The sequence below is a fragment of the Pistacia vera genome, unplaced genomic scaffold (genome assembly GCF_008641045.1).
Source record: "Pistacia vera cultivar Batoury unplaced genomic scaffold, PisVer_v2 Contig82, whole genome shotgun sequence".
Taxonomy (NCBI): Eukaryota; Viridiplantae; Streptophyta; class Magnoliopsida; order Sapindales; family Anacardiaceae; genus Pistacia; species Pistacia vera.
In genome coordinates this window covers 142,591-159,338 of record NW_022196690.1, presented here as the reverse complement: position 1 = coordinate 159,338, position 16,748 = coordinate 142,591, and the positions used below count along the sequence as shown (strand labels likewise).

The 16,748-nt window shown below is 32.4% G+C and overlaps 1 protein-coding gene across 1 annotated transcript; it reads right to left on the bottom strand.

The window, feature by feature from the left end:
• Positions 1-361: 361 nt before the first annotated feature.
• Positions 362-2,224, bottom strand: LOC116117611 (BOI-related E3 ubiquitin-protein ligase 1). The gene is given in 8 exon segments (XM_031403632.1): positions 362-511; positions 514-569; positions 571-608; positions 610-646; positions 648-988; positions 1,083-1,429; positions 1,533-1,627; positions 1,706-2,224. Coding segments are annotated over 8 exon segments (1,029 nt in total). The 5' UTR covers positions 1,753-2,224; the 3' UTR covers positions 362-443.
• Positions 2,225-16,748: the final 14,524 nt, after the last annotated feature.

Here is a 16,748-nt window from a genome sequence, read left to right as displayed (position 1 = left end):
TTCAAGGCACATGAACTCTAAGCAAGTGCATTGCTAATAATCACATTCACAACATAACATAAAAAAAAAAAAAAAAAAAATCAAGGAAATGCAATCCTAAAAGAACATAGGGCAAATTAATTATAAAATGAAAGAATTTATATATAGTATTTTTTTAGAAAAAAAAAATGCCACTACCCATGGGCCATGTACATTACCTCGAGGTATTTTCACTCCAAGAGGGGAGCAAAAAAAAAAAAAAAAAAGCCAAAAATTAGTAAAAATTTGAGTTTGGTGGTTCACAGAATATCTGACCCCAAATTAACACAAAAAAAAAAAAAAAAACCGAAAATTGTAAAGTTTTATTGTACTTGATTTATTTATTTTCATTTTTCATTTTTTTTTTTTTACCATTGGTGATTTCTTGTTGGGCCTCATCCTGGGCTTGCGGTTTGGCTTGTACCCTAAGAAAGAAAAACTTCAACACTCGAATCTCTCATGTTGAAACACAGCGGGCACGCCTGAACCACCCGTCACATTCTGTACAGACACAAAGATGCCGACACGGCAACAGCACCACCGACCCACCCGTTTCGGCACCCTCTACATGGCCCCCCACAACGCCCATCGAAACACACGGTCAGGGTCGACATAAGCTGACTCGGCCATCCTCCACGACCTCCGCGGTGCACATTAGCCCATCGTCGCCTCTCCTGCTATCCTGCGCCGTTCCACCGCCGCCCCCACCACTATTCATTATCGCCTGCTGCAGCTGCGCTTGTAGCGACGCAGCTGTTGCCTCCTGTGCCCGTGCCTTCGCCTGCCAAACCTGTGCCTCCACGCTAAGCTGCGCGGCACGTGCCTCCAACTCCGCATTTCTCCGCGTGGCCTTTTCGACTTCCGCATCTTTTTCTCTCAACCGTCGGGCTATTGATTCCTCTGCCGCGCCCAGCAGCGCGCGATAGTGCCTCTGACTTTTCTCGGCTAATGCACGCCGCAGTTGCTCTCCCTAAATAAAAAAAAAAAGAAACTGATTGTCAACCTCTTCATTAAAAACAATAACTTTGAGGTTGTAAATTAAAAAAATGAATTAGAATTAGTACCTGAGCTAGGAGGAATTGGTCTAATTCGTCGCGCTGGCGTTTGATTTGAGTGGCTAAATCTTCTGACAATAAAGACGATGAGAAAGGACTCTGGCTTATAATATTCTGATGCTGTTGTTGTTGTTGTTGATGATGATGAGTTTGTTGATGCAAGTGTTGTTGATCGCCGAAAGATAAACGGAGTCCGGTGGAGACGACATTGGGGTGGTGGAGCTGGGAGAGGTTTACAAGTTGAGGAGGTTGAGTTTGCATAGATAAGGGATTGATTGGAGATGTTGTTGTAGTTGTGTTTGTATTGGCAGCCGCGGGAAGTTCTCTGCTTCTTTTGCGTGGATTATTACTACTTCCTGTTTTTGAAGAAGATGAAATTCAGAATCTAGAATTTTGAATTTTGATTAAGTTAAAACTTTCGAATGGCGTATAGCTGAAAGCTGACGTACTGTTACTGACCTCCATTGTTGAAAGACATGTATGATTGATCAAGAAACAATCCTCCACCTCCGGGTTGTGGTTGCAATGAATAATCATGCCCGTCTTGGCCGCTTCTGCAAATTTATAATAATTTAGACAAAAAGATTGAGACTTTGAAGATAAAAAAAAAGAGAGAAGAAAAGAAAACAAACCTGTTTAGAAGGAGAACATTGGATGGGTATTGAGCTTGAACAGCCATTGTAGATTATATAAATGAGAAGTTGGAGAGACAAAGGAGATGATAAGTTTGTATGTATATATGTAAATAACAGGTGAGGTTTGATTATGATTATGATTATGATTATGATTTTGATGGTGATAATAAAGAAAGGCAATGTGAAAGGAAAGGGTTGCAATAAACGCTAACACAAAACAAGCATGAAAGAGAGAAGAAGAAAGATGCCTGCCTCCTTCCCCACACAACACTCTCTATCTAACTATTCTTGGGCGGACTCTTCAATGAGAGAAAGAAAAGATTTTTCCTCAGAGATAACAAAAAAATAACAGTAAAGAGAAAAAGAATCAATGAATTTATATGTATAGAGAGAGAGAGGCGACCACCACCAGCATCACCATTACCATTTCATAACTCTTCTATCTATCACCATTTTAATTTTGTTTTGGGTAATTGCTAAGCTTTATATCTCTCTCTCTCTCTCTCTCTTAATTTGAGAATAGTATATATATATATATATATATATATATACAGAGATAGAAAGAAAGAGAGAAAGAGAGAGATAGATGCGATTGAAACGAATCGGTCCAAGAGAGAGACACCTTATTCCGCTCTTTCTTTCTTTGTTTTGTTTTGTTTTTTAGCCTTTGCATTTGCTTCTCTTCTTCTATGCGTGAGGTGGGGTTGAGGACTAGTCTCGTGTTTGTTATCAACTCCAATCCACACCTATTCTAATTTACTTTTTACTTTTTTATTATTTTTATATCATAAATAAGAGAGAGAAAATCAATTGATATTGATTTTTTTTATTTGTAGTTGTAAGTTGTACAATAAGTTGTTGTGGAGCGTGCAGGTCTCTGCCGCTACCGCTGGATACTGTTTGTATTCTTTTTCATATATATATATATATATATATCCATGCGTCCCTCGCCACCTTCGCTTTTTTACATTATTGTTCGTTCATCTTTTTACTTTTACCTTGTTGCCTTACGACTTAAGGGATTGTCCTTGTCCTTCGACTTCAAGTACCCATATTTAATATTTATTTTTTCTTATCAAAATTTGAAGCAAATTCAAATATTGACCCTGGAATCTCGATTCTAGTTCAACCCATTTGTCTTTACCACATTAATCTTAATTTTTGTATTGAAATTTGGGTAAATCCTTGATTTTGAAGATTCAAACTATTAATCCCTTATCTCAGAAAATAGAATACTCCCGACCTAATTGCTTGGTTATTGGTTGAGTTCTCTTATTCTCTCATCCAAATTTTTGGTATGACTGCGTCAAATGACTAACATAAGCTAAGCTCTTTAATCCTTTATTTAGGGGCCATCAATTCATTTGAAGCAACAAAATCTCAAATTTTAAACCCATCTATCTACTTGTTAATTTGTATTATTATCTTGTTTCCTTTTGCCAATCCACATTAATTCAAAAATATTTATAGCATCTAATTGTATGCCTAACACTACGAAAGAGGTACTAATAATAATTTAAGTTGATATTGGTGATCTTCCCCAAAACCAAGAAGGTTTTAAATTAATGGAGGTGACAAAGAAAGAGAGAATGGCACCAAAAAAAAGGAGAAAGGTTAGAGAAGAGAGTGGGTTGGAATTGGAATAGCATCACGCAATTTGTCTTTGTAAATTGGTCCCACTCCCACAAAAACAAAATAGGTCGGCTCCTAGCCAAAGCTTAAAATCTTCCATTCAATTCATTAACACAACTCATTCATTTTCATTTCTTCATTGTTTTCTTCTCCTTACTTTAGTCGTCTTACTCTTTTATACAATAACAATACAACACCACCTTTCCTTTTCTCTCTTCCAGATGGTCTCTACTATGTTATCATCTTAAATATTTGGGAGTTGACTAATCATTTTGATGGAATTATGTGAACCAATGTTTGAAAAATCAAATCTGATGAGCAGGCCTAATCGGTTGACCTCACCCCCAAACTCTAAATCTACTCCACCCATTAGGTTAGGTAAACCTCACCCCTAATCCAATTATACAAATCATAGTTAACTTAAAACTTATTGACAGTCTATATTTAAACTTCCAATTCAACACGCCTACCCATAATAATAGCACATCAACTGTACAACTTTAGAATACCATGCTATTTTCTTCTTTGCATGCTGATAATCTTGAACCCTCTTTTGGGTTTGTCTGGTAAAAGCAAATCAAATGAACCTTTTGCTTGGGGCTTGGAACTATAAAAAGTAAGGACGGGTTAAACAATAAACACTCTACAAGTCCAAAAGATTAGGTAAGTCACAATATTGTTGTGGTAGACAGTCTAAAGGTTTCAACCCAAAGAACTTAAAGAAAGATACAAACTTCTTTAACTACCAGACCAATCCCTTAGGATTAGTTTATCTTATTTTTGAACCATCCGCTTTGGTTCAAAAAGTATTAAATATCTCCTGTAAGGGAATTTTCATAAATTTATAAAATTCTTTTTGATAATAATAAGTCGATTTTTAAGATAAAAACAAATAAGTTTAATACTAAAAAAAAAAAAAGAAATCATCCCAAGTAAGGAAGCTTCATTAATCACTGTCTCTACTTGTCCTTTGGGCAAAATGTTACGTTTTGTTTGGTTACAACAACAATTATTTCAGTAATATTCAAAAAGAAAGATCCCCTAGCTGTTCACTTCACCATTTATAGCCTTTAATTTTAATTTTTTTGTAATTAAAAATGAAGAAGAAGAGTCATCATTTTCCAAGATGTGTCATGAAACCAGGCGCATTTCCTTGGGTTGAAGACAACACCAACTTAAGACATTTCTTTAATCCTAATCCAACCATTCCCCAGTCTACATTTTGCTTCACCCACAAACTCCCAACCCTGAGTTTTTGGTCCATTAATCAAATTCCTAATCTTTCAAGCAAACAATCTTTTTACGTACGGATAAATGAATTATCCGTTCTACCGTCACNAATACAATGCTATTTTCTTCTTTGCATGCTCATAATCTTGAACCCTCTTTTGGGTTTGTCTGGTAAAAGCAAATCAAATGAACCTTCTGCTTGGGGCTTGGGGCTTGGAACTATAAAAAGTAAGGACAGGTTAATCTTTTGGGTGTCCGGACCATTTTACGCATACCTTAACTAATTTTAAGATTCATTAAACAATAAACACTATATAAGTCTAAAGGATTAAGTAAGTCACAATATTATTATGGTAGGCAGTTCCAAGGTTTGAATTCAAAGAACTTAAAAAAAGAAAATAAATTTCTTTTAACTACCAGACCAATCCCTTAGGATTAGTTTATCTTATTTTTGAACCATCCACTTTGGTTCAAAAAGTATTAAATATCTCTTGTAAGGAATTCTCATAAATTTATAAAATTCTTTTTGATAATAATAAGTGGATTTTTAAAATAAAAACAAATAAGTTTAATACTAAAAAAAAATAAAAATGAAATCATCCCAAGTAAGGAAGCTTCATTAATCACCGTCTCTACTTGTCCTTTGGGCAAAATGTTACGTTTTGTTTGGCTACAATCAACAATTATTTCAGTAATATTCAAAGAGAAAGATCCCCTAGCTGTTCACTTCACCATTTATAGCCTTTAATTTTAATTTTTTTTGTAATTAAAAATGAAGAAGAAGAGTCATCATTTTCCAAGATGTGTCATGAAACCAGGCGCATTTCCTTGGGTTGAAGACAACACCAACTTAAGACATTTCTTTAATCCTAATCCAACCATTCCCCAGTCTATATTTTGCTTCACCCACAAACTCCCATTAATCTTTCGAGCAAACAATCTTTTTACGTATGAATTTAATGAATTATCCGTTCTACCGTCACATGGATTAACGTATGAATTTATATGGCAACCGTAGGGGCTAATCACAATTATCTCCCCAAGAAGAAGAGTCCTATATATATTTTTTATAATTTTCTAGGGTTCTCTCTATCTTTTTCTTCCTTCCCACTCAATTTTCTTGGAGTTTTTTTTCTTTCTTTGAATGCCACCATCCTCATTCCACACCTCCACCATTCCTCTACTGTCTACCCACTACCTATCAATGCTTTTCTTCACACCAAAAGCACTCCCAACCATCCCTAATTATTCAATAATACTCTACTTTAGCTTTCTATTTTATTTTTAATTTAAAACATACCCCATTATTTCTGACTTTCAATTATTAATCCTAGGTTCACAAGATAAAAATTTTTTCTTCTCAAGTTAAAAATAATATTTTTCAGAAAGTGGGAGACTAGTAGCTAGAGACCTAATTAATTATTCAACTAAAGCAAATGAATATTAATAATCTTATCTTTGATGGGCATTATGTGTGATGTAACCAATTACAAATTGTAGAAATTAGGTTTATGAATTATTACTTGTATCATCACCCAACTATTACCCAATTATATTTAATTTAATTGGCACATCAACCGCCCACTAATTTCATTCTTTTTTATTTTTTGGTTCATAGAGTCAATAATTAAAGGAAACAAAAAAAAAAAAAAAAAAAGCATATTGATATGGGTATCAATCTTTTCATTGATAAAAATGGGGAAATTAATGGTAATGTCAGGAAGAGAAAGAAAGGTGGGTGGAGGTGATATAATTAAAATACATTTATGTTATTGTATTGAGATGATAAATAAATGCAAGTCACAAGAAGAGAGCAGCAGGCAGTAACAGTATGCAGAAGAAAAGGAAATTGGGGGGGAAGCAATCAAACATAAGAGTGGGGTGACTCTGTCTGAGTGGGGTGACAAAAATATTTACAACAATCTCTCTTCTCTTCCCCTTCCTTTTTTCATTCATTGTGGTCACTAAGGGTGTTTAAAATCGGTTAACTCGGTTTTTTAATTCAGGAATTTTCCTAAACCGAACTGGTTTGAGGAGAAAACCGGGTTTTCCTCTTTTTATTGGATAAAACTTATATTTTTTTTATTTTTCCTAAATAAGTCTCAATGGAAAACAACAAAAGAAATTGTGTAAATTTAAAGATTAAGATTATATATATATATATATATATATAAAGAGAGAGAGAGAGAGAGTGTAAAACCTCTCTATAGTCATAATGGGACTAACTAATTTTATTATTATGAGGAGGTTATAACTTAATAGAGGTATAGTTACAAAAATTATTGTTTTGATTTCTTATTTTATAATTCATGTTTTAATAGTATAGTATTAGGATTTCAATTTAACTCTTCAATTGCCTACTTTTGAAATGGATAGAAGATCTGTCTTGGAACTAGCAAAGATAAGTGTCATTGGTGGAACTGTAAATACAGTTGATGCATGGTCAATTGATGTGAAGCCACATACAATTACCAATAGTTTTAAGCATTGTAAAATTAGGACCCCCAGTGTCGATGAATTGCAAGTTACAAATGAAGTGGATGAGGAGAATAAAAGAGTCATTGCAGAATTGAGGGATCAGATTCGACATCTTCACTATACTAATCAAATGGATATTAATGTCTTCCTCGATCATCCAAATAAACAGTAAATCATTTATACTTTAACCAAAGAAGAAATTAGTACTACAATTTGACAGGAGGAGAAAGGCAATAATCCTAAGGATGATAGTACGAAAATACAAAAGGTTTCTTACTATAAAGCTCTAAACATGCTTGAGAAGAGCTAAAAATATTTTTGCTTCAACAAGAAGGTGTCCATGCTAGCGAGTTATTGAGTACTCGTAAAGNTTTTTGTTAACTTTTAATGTTTTATTATAAGGGGTGTTTTGTAAAAAAACAAACATAGGGGGTATTTTACAATTTGTAAATCCTACATCGTAATACCCGCCCAATTCAACTTTTTTTTTAACTTTTTTCAAAAAACTTTTCCCAAAAACACAAAATTGTGAACCAAACGGAGCCTATAATTTTCGGCGAGATACTCCGAAACAGCTGAACAAGTTAGGCTCGTTATTGAGTTTTTTCATTTTTTTAGCATTTCGGAATTGTTTAGATGCTTTTTTGGAGGTTTTTATTATTTTTATGGATGTTTTTGCAAGTTTCTGAAGTTTCTGGACTTTTATAATTTTTTCGATAATTGTTTAGTTTTCCTTCTTCTTTGTTTTTGCGGATTAGGGTTTTTTTTAGGGGAACTATGTAAATGTTGGTTCAACCATAACGTAGACAATTTTTGGTAAATTATTATTTTAATGAATTATTGAGAACCTTTTGTAGTTATTTCAATTAATCTAATATCCGAATTTTGATACAATTAAGTGATAGTTATTATATCACTTGTTCTCTATAGTTTTTAGTCATCTTTGTGATTGTTTTGACATCAGAATTTGGTGTTAAATCAAATGTAAATGATAAATTAAGAAGTTGTAAAAACACTATAATAAAAGCAAAGATGGGATAAATTATTAATATTTAGTTATTGAAATTATCCATTTAGAAAAGAAGAGTATTGCGTTGATACAGATAGGCAATAGCTAAGAAATAAATATGTACACGTATAAACAACCAATAATTTCTTATCAACTCAATCCTCTTGTTTAATCCCATATTATATATTAATTGACAACCATAGATTACTTGATTCTCTAATGGATGTTTACGTTGAATAATAACAATTAGTGGCATTTTCATAAGCAATTCCAAATTCATTTTCAATCCAATTAGCTTTGGCCGGTTCTTTTTTTTTTTTAATTTTAATTTAGCTTGAATAAGTATACAATTGGAGTTGGTAATTAATAGGATTGATGATCCATCTCCCCACTTTTTAAAGGCTTTTTGGTGAACAAACAATTGCAATTATGTCATGTAGGAACAAGGGTTGTCCACATCTTAAACAACACGTATAAAGAAAGCGATTTGGGGTCTAATTTAATCGAAAAACTAATTAATTATAAACAAATAAATTCATGGTTGTAGCAACCTTTTCATTGTAACCACTGGAGAGCAGAAGGGCACGACTCATGACCCTCTTTAATTAACTCTAGCTATCCATATTTACAAGCAAAATATAGATAATTTTTATGTAGATTCTCTCTCATTTTCTCGAGAAAATAATTTCTCTATCATGGGGACCAGCTAGTTATATATATAGTGTTAAGGGAAGATTGGTGATGGGGAATCAAGCTAGGCAATGGTTGCTGTTGGGTTAGCATAATAATGTATTTTTGCATAATATCAATTGACTTGTATGCAAACAAAAGAACCCTCTCGCCATCACAATGGAATATAATTTCTTTTGAAATTTCAACTAGTTCTGGTTCTGGTTCTGGTTCTTGTTCTAATTCTGTGTGCCTTAGCTATAATGGCATCATCTTCTTCTTCCTTCTTCCTTTACATTCATTTGTTAATTTTGTCCATGTGGTGCTTACTGCATACCTAGCTATAATGTCTACTATCAAACTATGTGGAGAATAAATTAGAGAAACTGATGGATTGTATTGTTTGTTTTGTTAAAAGGACATTAGGAATAATACAAGATTTGTAGCGTCATCCCATCCCATATGTGTTTTAAAGATCGAGACCCCATTTGGCTTTTTCTTTAGTCGACTTAGTATTGCCTTGAAACCAAGCAAACCCACAAGTTTGAAAATTAAGTGAACCTAACCAATCAAATTCTTGTAACATTCATTGATCATAAAAACTTATTAATATAATATTCCAATCTTGAGGATGGCATTTCATCTTCTTTCTTTGGTGAACGACGTGGTTGTATATGAGGAAAAAAGAGGGTATTATTTGTTTGTTGTGTAGGAAATATTCTTTTTAATAGCAAAGTATCTTCGTATTCATGGATGATGGTCTTTTAAATTAATTTAACTTGCATATTTGATGGTCCATAAGTTAGCTAAATTAAATTCGATCCCTTAAAACTTGGCATAGTAATATTCTATACGAATACAGTCATGAAAATATTGACTATTTGTTTATGTTTTTTTAATATCAAGTGAAGAAAAAGATTATTCAGAATTCTAAAGTTGACACACCAAATGCGGTTTGTTTGTGCCAATCAATTTGTGAAAAATAAACCATTGAAATCGATCGATTGGAATTTCATTTGATGAGTTGAGGGTATTCTTCACATAAAGAAAATCTCGATGTAATGGGACAGAAAGTGGGATGTTCCCGTGAGTTGACTGGCTATATATACATACATAACCACAACTATGCATAAATTTTTGAGATGGATTATCCAAGGAGTAAGTGAATAAAAAAAAGGAGACGTGTGAAATTGAAAATGAAAATTTTGAATCTCTTTCTCTTTCTCTTCCTCTCTGGGAAAACGAGATGCATTAATAACGTTCACGCGTCAGAAATACACATGCAAAGAACAAACAACAAAGAAAAGGAAAGAGTTTCTGTCTCTCTTGATTGATTCTTTGACAGCTTTTTCTTGTTAAAATCCAACAAATGCATTGTTGCAAACAAACAATAAACACTAGTAATTATATCTTTGGTATATGAAAAATCTTATTATTTAATGTTTTTTTTTTTTTTATATCTATCGGAAGTTGCATGTGAAAAAGTGAAACAAATTTGATATTTATTCTCTCTCTATGGAGATATGTGTTGTTGTAATGGTGAGTGGAATAAGTGAGCGCATATCTTTCCTTTTCTCTTGTTTTTTTCGTTGATTCTTGTTGAGATGCTCCTTTTTGGTTAGGCTTTTCCCCAAGAATTTTGGCTTGATTGGAAGGGTTTATATTCATGTTGGTTAAGTCATTTTCAAATATGGGGTAAGGTTGTAAGAATGACATGTTTGGTTTAGGTCATTTTCCCATCTTTTTATTTTTTCAATTTCTTTAATTTTCCTTTTATGTAAATAAGATTAAGCATATAAGCATGGACACCCCACCTTCAATTCCTAAATCATATATAGAAGCTAATCCATGTGGGGACTCTTTCTTGTAATCTAAAAATTTTCTTTATATTCTTTCAAATGCAAAAGCAAAAGGGAATACACCCAACTTCTATATCTATATTTAATTGTATTGTTTTAGAGGCAGAAGAGTTCAAAATTAAGCATTATTATTTGTTATCACTATCTCCCCATTTCGTTTTCATTAGTGTGATCACCCATTTTTGACTAATTAAATTACCCCAACTTAAGGAATTGCTCATTGAAAGCAATTTTTTCTATAAATATGTAATCAAATAAATTAATAATAGCCACATCTATATATAAGATGACTCTAACCTTCTTTCAATATACAAATTAGAAACTTAAACACAAGGGAATTGGAGTATAAGAAAAAAACAATTAAAAGATTAAAAAAGTCTTGACATTAATTTAAAGAAACAACTGGATTATTATTGTTTAATTGGATGTATTATATTCATCCTCTGTCATGCATGAACCATACATGCAGTTGTAACTGGGTGATGACAAATAAAATCACTTTCTTATCCCCATGAAAATACAGGTTTATAGTAAGGAACCGCCATTGTTGAATTCTTATAAAGTAATTTGATCCGTGACAGAGAGAGAGAGAGAGGACAAGACTCCATCTATCCACACCTAATTACACAAAAAAGGGGGGGGTGAATATAAGTATTTTCATGGAGTTTCTAGCAGTATTCTAATTAGTTGAAAAGGAAAGTGTTGTCATTTCTTACAATAAATTAATGTAAACATGTTTAATTATAAACGCTAGCTAGCTTTTTACTGTGACAATAATAAGGAAACCTCAACTTCTCTTCATCCTGTCTTGCACTCCAAGGCAGAAAGAGAGAGAGTGGGTGGTGTAATTTTACTGTGATTGAAAAAAGGCTTGAATTAATTGAACTTTAACTTTAATCTTTACATGCATCCAGGAGTGGTGGAGAGACTTCAAACAAATTAAAGATAGATTCATTAAGATTTTGGAAGTGGGCATATAAACTTTTAAAGATAGAGATGTTTCCATCTTTCATGTGTAAATGATAGATAAGTATAGAAATGGTGTTGGATGGGAATCGATGTGTTGGGTCAAATTGCACATTCACCACCACCACCACCACCACCAGCTGCTCAACCAACATTATAATTAAGAAGAGGCTATGGCTATCAAACTATTGAAATTTGAAAAAAACAAAACAAAGTCGTCTTTGAAAGCATGCATATGCATCATGCAAAATCCTGTCAGTAGTGTAGTGTTTCTTTCCTTTGCCTCCACGTTGCTTCGCTTTTCTTTCTCCTATTCCTATATCTATCAACACTTATTATTTTGGCACATATCCCCATTTCAAATCACCTTCGTCCCTCTAGATATATCCTTCTTCACCTAACTCAGTAAAAGAAGAACATACATATATATAATATTAATTATTGAAGAAATTAAACAGGAGAGATGACAAGTTTAGCTTTATAAAAATCTTTTCCAAATCTTGTTGCTTAATTCAATTATTCTATTCGATTCAAACTTCCTTTCTGACGTCTTACACAAACTACTACTTCTTATTCCAACCTCTTTTCTCCATCTCCAATGCTTTATATAATTTCATACCCACCTCATGAATTCACCTAATTATTTATTTACTTACTTACTTTATTTACAAAGGATAACACAATTTGGGCATATTTAATTAATATATAATATGGGTAAGTTAATTTTAACAACCCATTATTTATAAAGTTACAAATAATTAATTTCTTGTTTCATGTACTTTTCTCAAATTTATATCATAAATTATTGAAACTATTTACATTAATGAAATATTCTGTCTACATTAGCATTAAAATTTAATTAACATGCAATAATTTTAATCAGGGTGGTGGGTGGTTTGTATCATCTCTTTAGAAAATGGATGATTTGAAAGTTGTGATTTCTGAATTTAAATCGTGAAACATCAGAGATCTCATGTGACATATTATAATATGGGGCTGCATCTAATCTTATCATATATTTCATGAAAATGAAATAATGAATCAATGTATCCAACCACACAAAACTCAATTAATTAACAAGGAAAATGGTTCATTGTTTTGGGCACCATTACGTCCACAAAATAATTCTACTACTTACTAAACATGGGACCAACTCAACAAATATTTAAAAAAAAAAACAAAAAAAATAAAGAAAAAATAATTGCACAGAATTATGACTTTTTCCTCTCATCTAGTCCATCTAATTAATACATGTTATAATCAAAATTAATCAACCAATTTTTCTCATGCAAACATTAAATAGTATTGAATTAGTGAAGCTAGTGGTAACTCTTACTTTTAGGTACTAATAGGGGTGATTATTGGGATTTTTATTCAATCGACAGTTTCAAAGTCCCAAGAGATTAATTTAGGTGTGTGTAAGCTGACTCAAACACCCCGATAATTAAAAAAAAAAAAATCCTACAGTAGTGCAAAATTTATTAATGATAAGTTACAGGGATTAGCTGGATTGTTAGAATTATTTATTTATTTAATAGTCTGATGGGTGAAGTAGTCTAAAAGGAAATTTTCTTCAAAACAGGCTTGGGTCCACTGAAAATTGGGCTCAAGAAATTATGAGAAAAGGCAGGTAAAATTGTACTGCTAAGCCTGCTTCCCCCGTCTTAATTGGGGTTAAATTGTCTTCTAGCCATAAGGGGTCCCAATTCTTTTTTGACAATCAGAATCCATCATTCATGTGTGTGTGATTTTCTTTTCAACATTTTTAAAATTTTGTGACAATAACATTCAAAAGCATATCATGTGCTCCACATGTGACTTTGGACATTTATCAAAATCCAAACTACCCATTACAAAATCTATCCCACCTATTTTCACACTTCAATTTATAAGTAAACTATTAAGTAATATAATATCAATAAAGAGCTAAAAATTAGACTTAGAGGTTTCTGATTAATAAGTCGTTGGAACATACAGTATTGTCATGAATTAATGAATATTACCTAATTATCTTTTACTGTTTATTTAACACAAAAACACTTAACGATAAAATGACTTTTGTTATTTGAGAAACCCCATAACAATTAGTGTTATTATCTTTTATGAATGTAACATTATTATATGATTTTGATTATGCCAACAAAACCAAGATTAATTTGAGAAGACTTAATTGAAGCAACTTAGAATATAAAAAGGAGTAGAGATGATAAGAAGGTGGGCAATTGTGTCCACTTAATTGAAGAATAGTGGTATGGCTAGCTCACCCATTTTGGTGTTTCAAAATAAGATTAGATTAGGTTAGGTATTTTGTTTTGTGTCTCCAAGTAGACATGCACTAAATTACACATACTTTAGAATCTCATTAATATTTCTCTAAATCAAAGTTAATTTATTTGATCCCTCCCTTTATGGCCCACTATAACTCTTTTTGGCATCTTCTATTTCGTGGATTAGTTAATCTCACTAACTAAACTTATTAACTAATTAAATATTATACAATTTTTTTTACTGGGGGTGTCCGAGCTAACTTATGCGCATTTTAATTAATTTCTTGAGACCCTAGAACTACCAGCCAGGTATGAACTCTAATAACCACTCATATTAGCAACTGTGGAGTGTTGAACTTGAAAGATCATGTTAAATCCTCCTCTTACTCTTTTACCATTAAGAGGACTTAAATTTGACAAATCATATTAGATCATCATTTTACTCTTTTACCATCAAGGGGACTCGAACTTAAAAGACCACATTAGATCATCTTTTGTTCTTTTACCATCAGGTCACTCAACAGTGGTTTAATATCATACATTAATAAAACTATTAAGTAATTTCTCATTTTTTATCTTATGAAAGGTTCTTTGAATTTTTTCTTATGGTTTTAGGCAGATTTGATTTTATGTTTCAAGGACAACCATGTAATTAATGAAGTAATTAATAAAATCGTAAGACCACTCAGAAGATGCTTTAAGAAAATGAAATTATACCAACAATGTCAATATGAACACTTGAAAGTTGTGGGTATATTGAAATTAAATGTAGGACATGATTGCATAAATATTGAACGTGGTAAGCAACAAGCAATCAAAAGTAATGAATAATTTGAAACCGCACTAATTTTAAGTCACAATCAAATCTTTGCGTCGGCTTCTCAATCACATCTCGCTATTTCCTTCTTCTTCTTCTTCGTTCAACCCTTCCTGATTATTATGGCACCCTTCAAAAGTATTCAAGAGCAAGAATGATTATTATAGGGAGGGTGGGAATCTATCCATAACAAGAAGGATTTCTACTTTACAATATCAAACATCAAACATCAAATTCTATAATTAATCCCATTAACCATATTTTAATTATTGTTCAAAAGGACTATGCATGTAACCGCCCTTATTTTAACATTATCATATCAAATGGGTAAATACTAATACAAACAAATAATAATATGTGTAGAAAATATTGTAAATGCCGACAACGTTCACTGATTGCATGTTGATCCAAAAACGTTTAAAGAAATAGGGTAATAGTGATATTATCATTACCTCTCCATTATCCTTTTACTATGAAATTATATCTCTACTTGTCACCATCTTATATATCTTTTCTTCTATGCTTGTTGAGAGCTTCAATTCAAAGTTTGAAAATAAGCTAAAGTTGATCTATGAACTCAAATCTCTATTCCCCACTTGTTATTGTATTATAAATTAAATAAACCCTTATAACAAAAGCTAATCCAAGAAGATATAAAGCTACAAAAAAACTTGTGGTTAGTAGTAATAATTTTGTGGGCAAATAGGGTTGAGACATACGTAACCTTAATTCCCTCATTAAGTTGGCCTTTTGGAATCTCTTGCTTGTATTTGTATTTGTGTCATCCAATATATTATATAAACTTGTAATGTGTAAATGTGGAAACCGAGTTTCACCTGCTTCTCTTGACTTCATTTTCTTGATTTTGATTATATAAATAACCCATTTGAGCCGTGTCAATGAAGCATTAATCAAATACACGTTTCTTCAACTTGGTGATAAGCCACTACTAACTAATTAAAACTTATACAATGTGTTAAAAGATTTTGGGGAGAGGACAAATTGCAAGCTCTTCAGGGCTTTAAGTTTAACCACAAATACAATCAAGTAGGGACCATGTGATCAATTATCATTAATTTGGATTCATCTCTTCAGGTTTTGTCACTTCAAGATAGCCTACATTAGTAAATTTAATATGTAGATCTTTTGAAATTTCAATTTTCTTAGGCTTAATGACAAGAACCCCCCTTAGGTATTAATTAAATTAATAAAAACCCCCCTATGGTTATAGTTCATGAAACTCAAACAGCAGTTGCCATTAAAGTCCACCAAATGTTTGGTAAATTATCAAAGTTTTGAATAATGAAGGAGTAAAAACAAGTGGTCCTTTGTGTGAGACTTGACAAGGAAGCGTGGAGTTAGCTTTAGTAGCACAGTTTTTTTTGAANACTTATACAATGTGTTAAAAGATTTTGGGGAGAGGACAAATTGCAAGCTCTTCAGGGCTTTAAGTTTAACCACAAATACAATCAAGTGGGGACCATGTGATCAATTATCATTCATTTGGATTCATCTCTTCAGGTTTTGTCACTTCAAGATAGCCTACATTAGGAAATTTAATATGTAAATCTTTTGAAATTTCAATTTTGTTAGGCTTAATGACAAGAACCCCCCTTAGGTATTAATTAAATAATAAAAACCCCCCTATGGTTATAGTTCATGAAACTCAAACAGCAGTTGCCATTAAAGTCCACCAAATGTTTGGTAAATTATCAAAGTTTTGAATAATGGAGGAGTAAAAACAAGTGGTCCTTTGTGTGAGACTTGACAAGGAAGCGTGGAGTTAGCTTTAGTAGCACAGTTTTTTTTGAATATTGGCATCAATCACTCACAGTCACACCTCTAACAGTAGAAGCAGTACTCAATTATAGAAGAGAGCCCATGATTCTTGGCTGCACAAACACATGGACAAAGAATTTTTAAAAGACGAATATTACAATACAAAAATGATGCTTCCTCTCCTTCCCCATCTGGGTTTTTTATTATTATTTTTTAAATTAATGGTCTGAAATGAAATCACCACTTTTCTTTACTTCTTATCACCAACATAATCATGATTCTGTCTTCGTGTTGCCTTAGTTTTAATTAATCAACACACAATTGATTTCAAACA